This window comes from Balaenoptera acutorostrata, chromosome 15 (assembly GCF_949987535.1).
Source record: "Balaenoptera acutorostrata chromosome 15, mBalAcu1.1, whole genome shotgun sequence".
NCBI classification, from domain to species: domain Eukaryota; kingdom Metazoa; phylum Chordata; class Mammalia; order Artiodactyla; family Balaenopteridae; genus Balaenoptera; species Balaenoptera acutorostrata.
The window spans coordinates 59,789,953-59,804,109 of NC_080078.1; the positions used below are offsets into that span (position 1 = coordinate 59,789,953).

At 40.3% G+C, this 14,157-nt stretch overlaps 1 protein-coding gene across 3 annotated transcripts in view; it reads right to left on the minus strand.

The window, feature by feature from the left end:
- The window catches only part of PTPRA (protein tyrosine phosphatase receptor type A), a 187,936-nt gene that overhangs the window by 50,380 nt on the left and 123,399 nt on the right, over nt 1–14,157 (minus strand). For 2 of the 3 annotated variants that reach the window (XM_057529224.1, XM_057529225.1), the window contains one exon: nt 11,488–11,514. The exons of the other annotated variant lie outside the window; for it this stretch is intronic. In XM_057529224.1, the coding sequence (XP_057385207.1) occupies nt 11,488–11,514 (27 nt within the window). The remainder of the gene's footprint in view (nt 1–11,487; nt 11,515–14,157) is intronic. 3 annotated transcript variants of the gene reach the window in all.

Here is a 14,157-nt window from a genome sequence, read left to right on the forward strand (position 1 = left end):
GGTGCAGGGGACATGGGTTTGATCTCTGGTCCGGGAAGATCCCACATGCCTCGGAGCGACTAGGCCCGTGCGCCACAACTACTGAGCCTGTGCTCTAGAGCCCGCGAGCCACAACTATTGAGCCCACACACCACAACTACTGAAGCCCGCGTGCCTAGAGCCTGTGCTCCGCAACAAGAGTAGCCCCGCAACTAGAGAAAGCCCACGCGCAGCAATGGAGACCCAATGGAGCCAAAAATAAATAAAATAAATAAATTTACAAAAAATATTTATGGACCAGCAACTGTATGCCAGGCACTGTTCCAGACACTGGGAATAGAGAATTGATTAAGCAGACAAGCGACAGAGAGCTGACATTCTGGGGGAAGTGGGAGAAAACTGTTCATAAACAATTTCAGACAGGGGCAAGATATATGAAGAAAAGAAGGGTAAAGGGATAGAGAGTGATGGGTTTGGGGGAGGGGGAAGTGGTTGGCTATGTTAGAGTAGTTTGGGAAGGTCTGAAGTGGTTATACTGAGCCATTACTTAGAGTGGTCTAAATAATGTGAATAAGTGAACCACAAAAAGATCTGTGCAAAGAGCTTTCTAGGCACAGGGAACAGCAAGCATAAGAGCCCTCAGGAGTTTGGTGGGTTCAAGAAATAGCACAAAGACCAATTTCATACAAGATGTGGCTGGAGATGTGGGCAGAAGCCAGAAGACTTAGGGCTTTGCAGGCCATGGTAATGAGTGTGGATTTAGTTCTGAATGTGATGAGAAACACTATGTGATTGGAAGGGTTTGAACAGGGGAGAGATATAAATGGATTTACATTCTTTTAAAAGATCAGCTAGTTAAACTGACTCATAAGCGGCAGTCATGAGGTAGGAGGTAATCCAGCAGAATGTGGTATCATGCAAGCCAAGAACAGAGGTTTTCAAGAAGGAGGGAGTAGTCAACTCAATCAAATACTCAATCAACAGATTCAGTAGGATGAAAACAGAGATGTGAAACTGGATTTGACAAGAGGGCAGTTATTGGTGACCTTTTCAAGAGTGGTTTCAGTTAAGCAGTTGTTGAGAAAGCCCAAATGGAGTGAAATAAAGATGGAAAGAAGAGACAGTGAGATACCGACTCCTTATTTGAGGTAAGGACTTTTATCATAAAGAGATACAGAGAAAAGCAGCAGCTGGAGGGAGAAGCAGGGTGGAAAGTTTGTTTTTAAAGAGATGGGAGATATTATACCATGCTTCTTTGTTGATGGCAATTTTCAATCATACCCTGGTATGTGGATCTCATACTGAAATGAGCATTCAAACTGGCTGACTACGCCCTCCTCTCTTTTTTTAAAATTAATTAATTAATTTATTTATTTTTGGCTGCGTTGGGTCATCGTTGCTGTGCGCAGGCCTTCTCTAGCTGCGGCGAGCGGGGGCTACTCTTCGTTGCAGTGCGTGGGCTTCTCATTGCAGTGGCCTCTCTTGTTGTAAAGCACGGGCTCTAGGTGCACGGGCTTCAGTAGCTGTGGCAGGCGGGCTCAGTAGTTGTGGCTCGCGGGCTCTAGAGCGCAGGCTCACTAGTTGTGGCAGATGGGCTTAGCTGCTCTGCGACATGTGGGATCTTCCTGGACCAGGGCTCGAACCCATGTCCCCTGCATTGGCAGGCAGATTCTTAACCACTGCGTCACCAGGGAAGTCCCTCCCTCCTCTTTTTTTTTTTTTTTTTTAATTTTATAGCTACTTTATTTATTTATTTCTTTATTTTTGGCTGTGTTGGGTCTTCGGTTCGTGCGAGGGCTTTCTCTAGTTACGGCAAGTGGGGGCCACTCTTCATCGCGGTGCAGGGACCGCTCTTCATCGCGGTGCGCGGGCCTCTCACTATCGCGGCCCCTCCCGTTGCGGGGCACAGGCTCCAGACGCGCAGGCTCAGTAGTTGTGGCTCACGGGCCCAGCTGCTCCGTGGCATGTGGGATCTTCCCAGACCAGGGCTCGAACCCGTGTCCCCTGCATTAGCAGGCAGATTCTCAACCACTGCGCCACCAGGGAAGCCCCTTCCCTCCTCTTTGAAGAACTTTCCTCTCTTGGTTTCTACAACAAAGCACTCTTCTGATTCTATCTCTTGGCTGCTTCAAATTATTTTCCCTTGTCAGTTGTTCCTCTTCTAACACAGATCTCTGAATGTCTGATTTCCTCAGGGCTCTGTTCTTGGCGTTCTTCTCTATATGCTATCTAGTTGATCAGATCAGGCTGGAAGCTCAAGTGATATGTTAGCAATTCCCACATCTGCACTGCTTGGTCAGACCTCTCTTCAAACTCTTCTGAAACTATAATGTCACCTCTACTTTAAATTTCACAGGCAATGCAAACTTCCTGGGTCTAAAATAATTTCCCTTACTGGTGATTCAGTAGCTAGTACTGCCACCCATCCACCCTGTTGCTCAAGTGAGAAATGTGGAAATCCCCTTAGTTTCTTCCCCATGCTTAGCTTCTATATCCAACCCAGCTGCAAGTAATGTTTTAGCACTAAAACCAACACCTCAAATTTGTCTGCCTTTTTTCCATTCTGTTGCCATCACTCTAGTCTAAATCTCTGTCCTCTCTCAACTGAATCATGGTAAGCTGCTATTCTCGGCCAGTCCATTTTCCAGAAAGCAGGGAGAGTGATCGCGAAGAAAGCAAATCAGATCATGTTCCCCTCTTAGGTAAAACCTTTCAATGGTTTCCCAAGCCTTTAGAATGAAATCTAATATCCTTACCCTGGCCAATAACAACCTCCCCCATTTAGCCCCTGCTTTCTCTATCTCCTCCCACTCTTTCCTTGCTCACTGAACTTCAGCCACTGGCATCCTTCCATGCTGGGTTCACTCTTTCCTTGGGCCTTTGAACATGTTATTCCTTCTGCTGTATATAGCCTCCCTCTGTTCTTTGCCTGGCTAACTCCTAGTCATCCAGTTCTCATTTCAAGTGTTACTTTTACCAGAGAGGTCTTTTCTGACTTAACACTAAATTAGGTAAGCCTTAGTTTCCTTATCTGTAAAATCAGTTATTCTAAAGATTAAATGAGATCATCCATGTAAAGTTCTTGGCACAGTAACTTGCACACACTATGTACACAGTCTAGTCGGTGTTAGCTATTATTGTTTTTTATTAGTCTCACAGAGCACTCTGTTATTTCTCTTGATAATACCCTCACACTTTGTAATTATATATTTATTTGAGTATAGCTGATTATGAGTATCCTTCCTTTACACCATAAATTCCACAAAGGCAAGGATTATATACCTGCTTTGCTTTTCACCATATACCTAACACCTAGCACAGAATTTCACACATAGTGGGCACTAAACAAATACTGGATGGACTACACTGAGTGAATGAATAAAAGAATTAATGATTTATCACTAAATATGTCTTTGTTCAATGCCACTCACAGAGGGCTGTATACCAGGTATTAAAAGAAGGTAATTAGAGACATGTGGCTCAAGACAGTGGGCTGAATCCATAATTTTATTTCTTTCTCTTCCCAAAAGGACACTGAAACGATAGACGAAACATAAAAATACGAATGAAATAAAAATTGCATCTGGGGCTTCCCTGGTGGCACGGTGGTTAAGAATCCGCCTGCCAATGCAGGGGACACAGGTTCGAGCCCTGGTCTGGGAAGATCCCACATGCCGCAGAGCAACTAAGCCTGTGCACCACAACTAGTGAGCCTGCGCTCTAGAGCCCACGAGCCACAACTACTGAGCCCATGTGCCACAGCTACTGAAGCCCGTGCACCTAGAGCCCATGCTCTACAACAAGAGAAGCCACCACACCACAATGAAGAGTAGCCCCTGCTCGCTGCAACTAGAGAAAGCCCGCATGCAGCAATGAAGACCCAATGCACACAAAAATAAATAAATTTATTTAAAAAACTTAAAAAAAAAAGCACATCTGGAAGGCAGCAAAGAGTGGCATCAGCAGACCAGAAACTTTGAGGGATTTGTGGACGACAAAGCAGATGGGATTGGACTGCTGAAGAGATCAATCACAGCTGAAGAGCTTCCAGTTAAAAGGTAAGTACTAGTTCCATCGGTCTGAGCCTAGAAACACCTCAAGTTCAGCGTCAAACCAGGAATGGGGATGAAAGTAGGTCTTGGGGTAGTAGGGTATTTAACCAAAGGCTTGCCAATGCAGTCCGTACACCCACAGGCTGAGCAACAAGCTGTGGTATCTCATCTGGGCTCAGTTTGAAAAACAGCGCTCTATACAGAGTGGGGGTGTACTGATGGCTTCTTTACAAAAAAATATATATAAAAAATTATAAGCTGCATATACATTTTATAACTTGTTATTATGGAAAACTTCCAAACTTACACAGGAGTAAAAGAACACTACAGTAAATCCCTATGCACTGACCATTTCACTTTGACAATATTACCAGATGCCAGTTTTTTCATCTCTACCAGGGTTGGGTTTCTCAGCCGCACACTAATAACATTTTGGGATAGATAATTCTCTGCTGTGGGGGGCTCTCGTGTGCACTGTAGGATGTTTAACATCATCTCTGGTCTCTAGCTACTAGATGCCAATAGCAAACCCTTAATTGTGATGACCAAAATCACCTTCAGACGTTGCCAAATGTCTTCTTGGGGGGGAAATCACCCTGAGCTGAGAACCACTGGATTATATTAAGGCAAATCTGAGACATATAATTTCAACTGTATTTACTTCAGTATGTGGCACTAAGAGATAAGGATTCTTAACATAATCACAATACCTTTACCTATTTAAAAAGCAACACTGTAGCCCCTGCTCCCCGCAACTAGAGAAAGCCCATGTGCAGCAACAAAGACCCAACGCTGCCAAAAAAAAAAAAAAAAAGCAACACTAATTCCTTGATATAATCTAATATTCAGTTACTGTTTAAGTATCCCTGATAGCCTCATAAATGCTTGTTTTGCTTTGGTTAAAATTGGCATCCAGAGAGGATGCACATGACTGCCAGACACACTAGGTCCACAGAGGGTTTCCTGGGTGGGCCCTAAAGACAGAGGAAGAACAAGAGTGGTACCTGAGGTAATTCTGAGGCCACAAGACATGAAGGAGGGGAAAAGAAAGGCAGTGCCGCCTAGAGGATAACTGTGTCCAACTTCCTAAACAATGACTGAACCTCTAGTTTAGGATATGTTCCTGTTTGTCCTCCTGAAGGGACACCTACTGTGAGCACATTCCAATCAACTCAGTGCTCCAGAGCAAAGCTCAACCACTGCCCTACAGGAGACCTTCACAAATACCAACGACAGCAGAGGCAGTATAAGAAATAGAATAAATCTTTAAAAATATACTGCAATTTATGCAAGAGGACCCTGCATCGATTAAAAAGAAAAGCCACTATAAAATGAGGAGCAATCTCATACCTATCAGGAAAAAAAAAGTCCCAGAAAATAACAGGTGTTGGCCAGGATGTGGAGAAATTGGAACCCTTGTGCACTGTTGGTGGAAATGTAAAATGGTGTAGCTGCTGTGGAAAACAGTATGGCGGTTCCACAAAAAATTAAAAATAGAATTATCATATGATCCAGCAATTCCACTTCTGGGTATATGCCCAAAAGAATACCCATGTTCATAACTAAACACGGGTTTAGTCACAATAGCTAAAATGCAGAAGCAACCAAATGTCCTTTGACAGATGAATGGATAAGCAAAATGTGGTATACGTATACAATGAAATATTTTGTCTTAAAAAGGAAGGAAACATATGCTACAATATAAGGATGAACCTTGAAGGCATTATACTAAGTGAATAAGCCAGTCACAAAAAGACAAACATTGTATGATTCCATTTATATGAGGTACCCAGAGCAGTGAAATTCACAGAAACAGAAAGTTTAAGGTATATAGTATGATGATCTGACTTACATACATCATGAAATGATTATCACAATAAGTTTAGTGAACATCTGTGATCTGATACAGATACAAAATTAAATAGAAAAATTTTTTCTCTTGTGATGATAATTCTTAGGATTTATTCTTAACAACTTTTCGTATTTAACATACAGTAGTGTTAACTATGTTTATCATGTTGTACATTACATCCCTAGTACTTATTTATCTTATAACTGGAGGTTTGTATCTTCTGACTGCCTTTATCCAATTGCCCCTACCCCTACCCCCTGCCTCTGGTGACCATAAATCTGATCTCTTTTTCTATGAGTTTGTTGGTTGGTTGGTTGGAAAAACATTTTAACTCTCCCAAGCTTTCAGGCCAGAAGAGTCCTCTATCATAAAAGTCAGATTTTACCTCTTGACATCTGAATTACACCCATGTTTTTAATACAGCTAAAGACAATACAGATAGTAAAGATGTTCCCAGGCCTGTGTGAGGGAAGGAGACTCAGATCTATTAATAAAGTAGGAGAGAATTTACAGCTCCCTGTATCAAATCTCAGACTTGGAGACAGGCTCAGAATCCAGCCACCCTCCTAGGGCTCCTCCCAAACCGGATGGACTCATCATATCATTGTGCTTAGCCTTCTCCTGATCTGGGCCCTCTGGAGATGTAGCCTTGCATGATGCAGGCAAGGCAGGAACAGTGGTCCATCCCCTGCCACTCCCACCCCCACGCCCCACTCCCCAACCACCCATTCTAGCAGAAGTTCACTCCCTAGACTCAGACCAGAGGACAGCATTTAAAAAATACTAAAATGGTGTTCTGGGACAACAGTTGTCTATTTGTTTATGTCCCCTTTCCAAGGAAACAAAGGGTCATGTTATTTTAAGGGCTCACATGTAGACAGGTGAATCACTCAAGGACTTAAGACACACCTTGGTCAACTGCAAAAATAATCAGTGAAGGGACCTCCCTGGTGGTGCAGTGGTTAAGAATCTGCCTGCCAATGCAGGGGACACGGGTTCCATCCCTGGTGCAGGAAGATCCCACATGCCACGGAGCAACTAAGCCCATACACCACAACTACTAAAGTTCACGTGCCCTAGAGCCCACACACCACAACTACTGAGCCCACGCGCCGCAACTACTGAAGCCCGCACGCTCTAGGGCCTGAGTGCCGCAACTACTGAGCCCGTGTGCTGCAACTACTGAAGCCCGTGCACCTAGAGCCCATGCTCTGCAACAAGAGAAGTCACTGCAATGAGAAGCCCGCGCACCGCAACGAAGAGCAGCCCCTGCTTGTCGCAACTAGAGAAAGCCTGCACACAGCAATGAAGACCCAGAGCAGCCAAAAAAAAAAAAAAAAAAAAAAAATCAGTGAAGTAAAAGCCATACTCCTTTAGCCTCACTTCCTAAGGCCCATTTTTTGTCGTCTTCACACTTTTTGGTAGAAATATTTATCAACACTCAAGGCAAAGTTGTTTTAAGTGCTTCTTATAGGTTGTTAAGTGCTCTAAAAACAGCAAAAGTCATCAAAAGTTGCCTCAAGTGCCCAAACCTCTGGGATGAACCCAATCACTGTTGTCTTGGGCCAAATTACCATTTGGAAACCTTAATTTCTATTGCCCATCCATCTTCCCTAGGGCCTCCGGAGTTATCTTTCTAAAACAAAAATCTGACCATGTCACTTCCTTCCTTCACATCACCAGGAGACACCCTGAGCTCAATGCACTGCTGCTGAGGCTACCTCTGACCACTTCCCACCTCATGCACGTCAACCATGCACAGCTCCTCAAACACATGACTGGCTCTTTCATGTCTCCTTGCTTTTACCCTGTCTCGTGAGTCCTCATTTTCCACAGTTACTGTATTAAACTGCCCCAAACTCACCTTCATGCCTCCTTCCCACTCCCCAGGTATAGTGAGCCTTTTAAGCTCTCCTCATAGCACTTTGTATGGTATATCCAATAGCATGTAGCTGAGTGGGCTCTGATTCTTGGTGTTCACACGTTTCTTTCATGAGACAGGGAACTTTTTTTTTTTTTCTTTCTAGAATCCTCAGCACCTCATAGGTGCTGAATGAATATATTATTAAAGGTGCTTAGGGAAAGCCATCATAAATGAAGTTCACTTAATAATGTCACTTACTATGATAATCTCAAAATACCTATTTTTTTAAAAAAATTATTTATTTTATTTATTTTTATGTTTTGGCTGTGTTGGGTCTTCGTTGCTGCATGCAGGCTTTCTCCAGTTGCAGCGAGCTGGGGCTACTCTTCGTTGTGGTACATCGGCTTCTCATTGGTACGGTGGTATGGTGGCTTCTCTTGTTGCAGAGCACGGGCTCTAGGCATGCGGGCTTCAGTAGTTGCAGCACGTGGGCTCAGTAGTTGTGGCTTGCGGGTTCTAGAGCGCAGGCTCACTAGTTGTGGTGCACGGGCTTAGTTGCTACACGGCATGTGGGATCTTCCTGGACCAGGGCTTGAACCTGTGTCCCCTGCATTGGCAGGAGGATTCTTAACCACTGTGCCATAAGGGAAGCCCCCAAAATACCTCTCTAACAAGAATGCCAACCCCCTTCTAGACTTCAACTCTAGCAAAGTATTGAAAGAGAAAGCCAGGGGGAGCAGGTGATCTGATTTGAGAGCTGAGAAACTTTAAGGAGCCTCTGGGGTGCAACAGAATGTTTACCCTGCCTGGTTCTAGAACTCTGTAGCTCAAGGACTCCTTCACAAATACTAACAGGGTACTAGTCCAAATTTTTTGAAAAAACCCAGTTACAGAAATGATTACATCTAAAATAATGTAAAGTATGGTTAGAATAGTTTTATCCTGTATTCTTGCTATTTAACAAATATCAGTTATAAAGTCTTCATGTGAAAACCCTAATTTAAAAAACTATTAAAATAAAAAGTAAGATGAGACAGGTTTATGCAGAATTTTGTTTAAAAGGTACAGGGCAGAGGATAAGCTAATGTCTACAGTTGTGGTAGTAAACTGCAGTGTGACCCTGCCTTGGAGCGCACCCTTGTTTCCACAGATTCTGACTGGCTGGCTGAGATTCCTGATCCCCTTAGTCTCCCATCTAATTAACAGTAATAGTAACAGAGTGGTGGTGGTGGTAAGAGTTGCTGAGCAACTGCTATATGCTGACCCAGCAGTAGGCCAAGCACTAGTTCAATGTTAGTTCATTCCTCACAACAACCCTATGAAGGAAATTCTGTTCCCATCCTATTTTGCCAATGGCAAAAGGAGGCATAGGAGTTAAATACCTACCCCACCCTGCTGGTAAGTGGTAGAGAGTCAACATACAAACTCAGGTGGTCTAGCTCCAGAGCCCATGTTTTAACCACATATACTAATGCTTTTGCTGCCTTTGCTCTGACCCCATGGTATCTCATTTCCTCCCTCTACCCAATACTACTGCCATCACTGTCTCACAGGGGCTGCATGAGAATCTTTATCTCAGAGTCTGTTTCCCCTAGAACAAAACTAATGAAACTGAGATTTAAAACTAGCAAAGACTAAATAACAACTGGAAAGTATACTCATGACCACTGACTTCATGGTGAAGAGGTACTTGGTAGATAATGCCAGAATTGGATTTAATACATTACTATATAGTACACAAATCATCCAAATTAATACCAGTGAAAATGTTTTAAAAGAAAAGCTGGTTACAAAAGAACAAATACTGTATGATTCCACTTAAATGAGGTACACAGAATAGACAAATTTACAGAGAAAGAAAGTAGATTAGTGGTTACCAGGGGCTGGGGGAAGGAGAAATGAGGAGTTATTGTTTAATGGGTTACAGAGTTTTAGTATGGGATGATATTAAAAAAATAAAATAAAAAATTCTGGAGACGGTGGTGATGATTGCACAACAATGTAAATGTACTTAATGCCACTGAACTGTGCGGTTAAAATGATAAATCTTACATGATTTATATTTTTCAAAATTGGGAAAAGGCTGGCTCTACCAAAATAATTTGGAATACATTTAAAAAATAATACATATGAGAAAATAACTAGTTTCTTCAACTTTGAAAGAAAAGAACCAAAGTTGCTTGCCTCCCGTCCTCTCTTTTTTATGCTTATATGTGCTGGCAATTAAAACACCAGCTATTGCTGTTCAAAAGCATATCAAAGGCCAATGCATAAAAATTTATAACCCTTAATCATCTGCATAAGACATCATTTGCTTAGCAAACCCATTATAATGCAAATGTTTCAAAACAATAGCCTCATTTCTCAAAAAGCACTTGGCTTTAAAATTAGAATGTGATATCAAAATTTATAGCAATACTTCTAAGGATATGCTCTGGTAAAATTATCATTACATATGGGGCTGAGACTGTGTATGCCTCTTCATTTTCCTGTTTGGTCAAAGGCAATTATACAAAATTATTTTTTAAACTTAAAAAGATTTATTATATTAGTATGTCACAATTAGCAATAATCTAGATAATTAAGGTAATTTATTTCTTTTTAATCATAATACTGAAACTACTCACATCTATATTCGTCAGCTAGGTAAAACAGGGATAATATCTGGGGCAAGAAAAAGGCTGAAGAGTAAGAAAATACACACTAAGTAGAGGAAGGAATCAGAGATCTTATGTTTAATTTTGAAGGCTACCACTTTGACTTCTGATTTTATTATAAGATTGGTTAAAAGAGCAGTTTTAGGGAGCAAATATAAGTATCTATTGCAACATAAATCTATTAAGTTCTACATTTGATAGTGAGAATCTGGTTAGTGAAAGTGAATAGCAAGGGCACTACAGTAATCAAATCTAGTTCTTGAGTTTAAGAAAGCGAGAGCTGGAAAATCAAGGGAAATCTGTACACAGTATGATAACACCTCACTGTTCCTCACCAAACACAGTGGCAGATGGGCAACCCTTTGGGTTATAGTATCTACTTTTCTTTCCTTTCTTAAATTATAGTTGCTGTACAGAGTATGTACTTTTCTGATCCAAATGCTCCCTACTTAATGGGACTTCATAAGCCTTCAAGTGTTCCATTACTTATGCAGGAAAAATTGTGCATGGTTAAATAATGGAATCAGAAAAAAACAAAACAAAACAAAACACAAGAAGCCTGATTTGATAAAATAGGAAATCAAGATGAGAAAAATTGCTTCACAGATTAACATTTTCCAAATTCAAATGCAATGATCATTTCTTAGACCATTGGATAATCTATCTTATGCTCTTTGATGGTAGCCTTACTGTTGTCCTAAGAGAAATATGCCACTTCTACAAGAGTGCCCATGTATTCTATTCTCTGGTGAACAGGGATTCTGCAGTCCTGCTTAGACCACTGACATAACATCTCCAGTCATAGGGACGTTACACATGAGGGCTGAAAATCCATAAAGTCCATATAAAGTGACAAGAGGTCAACATTTTATAGACTAGGGGAAAAAACAACATCTACATTTAAAAACGTAATGAATACTTATTTCTGTTACTCTTCTCCATGAGGTTAATATGGAAACAACTTAAGGAAAAATAAACATGTAACAGTCAGAGATGCACAAGGTTACCACAGACTGAGCAGAGGAAACGCAACAAATATTGTACACTGTAAAAAGGACAAGAAACATAAGGTGAATGGCTCACCTCTTCTGTCCTTGGAGTCAGAATTACCTGTGTAATAAGTAAAAAAAATAGAAACATTCACTCAGATTAAAGACAAACATTATTATTCAATCTAATGTAAAACAAAATAAACTCTAGGAATATGGATACTTTTCCCTTTGTGTATGTTGGAGCTACAATGAGGCACCCTCCAACAACTGGGAAATAAGACTGCCCAGATTCACTAAACTTTTATCGATGGTTTGTCCTTCTCCCTGAGTACAAAAACAATGCAGCGTCAACATTCATAAAAAATACAAGAATGCCAAGAGAAATATAAACACAATGGTACTTGAGGTCTTTATGTCTTTTTAAGCCATTAAAATGCAACAGGGCAAAATTAAGTTAAAAATATAAAAGACCTAAATGATAATAGATAATAAAATCTAAATGGCATAGACCAAACTCTGTATACTAACAGAGAAAACCTTTTCAAAGGCTTATGAAATATCCACAAGCCCTTATAAATTCCTCATAGTAGAAACAGTACAGACAATATCTTTTATCATGATGCAATAAAACTAGAAATTAACAAAGTAAGAAAACACTTGAAAATTAAAATCAAAACCGAACTGCAAAATGCCTAAACAAATAACAAATCACACTTGCGGCAGAATCTACCGACGCTCCCCCAATATCAGTCTCTTCCTCTTCTTGCCTTTAGTACAGAACATCCCCCACTTTTAGCTGAGCACAAACCTGTCCATTTAGAGACTACATTTCTGAGACTCTAGGTGCAATCATATGAAGAATTCCAGTCAGTGTGATGTGAACAAAAGCAATGAGAGTAACTTCTGGGTCACACCCTTTGGAAAATAAATTGTTTGTAACTATTTCCTCTGTTGCTCCTTCCCAGGGGCTGGAACCAGAACCCAGTGATGAGAGCCATCTCTTGACCAAGCAGATGAGGGCAACTGTCAGGACCAGAGGCACAAGAAAAAAGGAATCTGGTCTCTGATGAGGCAAAGTCCCCCTGTGTACTTCTGGAATGTGAAAGGGGAGAGAAAGACACGTCTGTGTCTTAAGTGACTTAAGTGGTCAATGAATTTTGGTATGTCTTTGTCAGAGTAGCTTAGACCACTCCCTAACTAATATAACTACCTACAGGAACACTTATAGGATATGCCTAAAGCTGTGCTTATAAAAAATTCATAGCATTAAATACATATTAATTAAGAATAAAAATAAACAAATGAAGCATTCAATCCAGGAAGATAGAAAAAGCACAAAATAAATCTAAGAAAAGCAGAAAAAATAAGAATAAAAGAAATTAATGAAATAAAAAACTGAAAAATGACAGAACTAATAAATATACAATAGCAGGTTCTTTAGAAGAAAAAAGCAACAAACCATGAAATAGATAAATGGTTAGTCAACCTAAATAGGAAAAAGGACTTAAATATATAAAATAAGAAATAGTCACAGCTATGTAAGAAATTAACCCTAAGGGATGACTTTTCCTCAAATCTATTTGAATAATTTTGAAAATCTAAATGAAATGCGAATTCTTTCTATGAAGCAAAACAAAACACTGACAAACAAAACTTATCAAAAATAGCATACATACAAAGGAAACACATATTCCAATCTCATTTAGAAATAACTTAGAGGGACTTCCCTGGTGGTGCAGTGGATAAGAATCCACCTGCCAATGCAGGGGACACGGGTTCGATCCCTGGTTCGGGAAGATCCCGCATGATGTGGAGCAACTAAGCCCGCGTGCCACAACTACTGAGCCTGAGCTCTATAGCCCACATGCCACAACTACTGAAGCTCACACACCTAGAGCCTGTGCTCCGCATCAAGAGAAGCCACCATGAGAAGAAGCCCATGCACTGCAACGAAGAGCAGCCCCTGCTCTCCACAACTAGAGAAGGCCCACGTGCATCAACAAAGACCCAAAGCAGCCAAAAATAAATAAAAAATTAAATCTTTAACAAAAAAAGAAATAACTTAAAATATCAATGAAAAAATTCCAAATAAAATAATATCAAATAAATTGCAACAGTTCATTCAAGAAAAATACAAGACCAAGTGGAGCTATTTTTGCTGGAATGTAAATAGTTCAGAATTAGAAAATCAATTAATATGATTCACCGAAGCATATGATAAAAAAAGAAAAAAAACCCATACAGATCTTGCTCATTGATGCTGAGCTGGCAACTGGCAAAATTTAACACCGCTTCTTGACATAAATACTCTTTAAAACAGGAATGAGTCAATAAATCCTGAACACGATAAATATGTTTATCTCAACGCAAGAGTCAACACCACGTTTAATGAAAAACAACTGAGATCATCCTCCTTAGAGTCAAGTACAAAACAAGGCTATGTACTTTTACTATTATTTCCTAACTTTGTTCTAGAGGTATTCACCAATTCATTTAAACAGAAGAAAAGAGATCTAAAAATTTGGAAATTTAAAAAGAGATATTTGCAGATGAGATGATTTGAAAACTTATGATAATTGAAGAAAATTATGTCAAACACAAAGGAAATTAATTAAGATGATCAGTATAAAATATATTGTATGTACAAAAATCAATGCCCTTATGTTGTACAGCTAAAACTAAAACAGTATTATATGTCAATTGTATCTCAATTAAAAAAAAATAGGTTTCATAGCCCCAACAGCAACCAGTTAGAAGATAC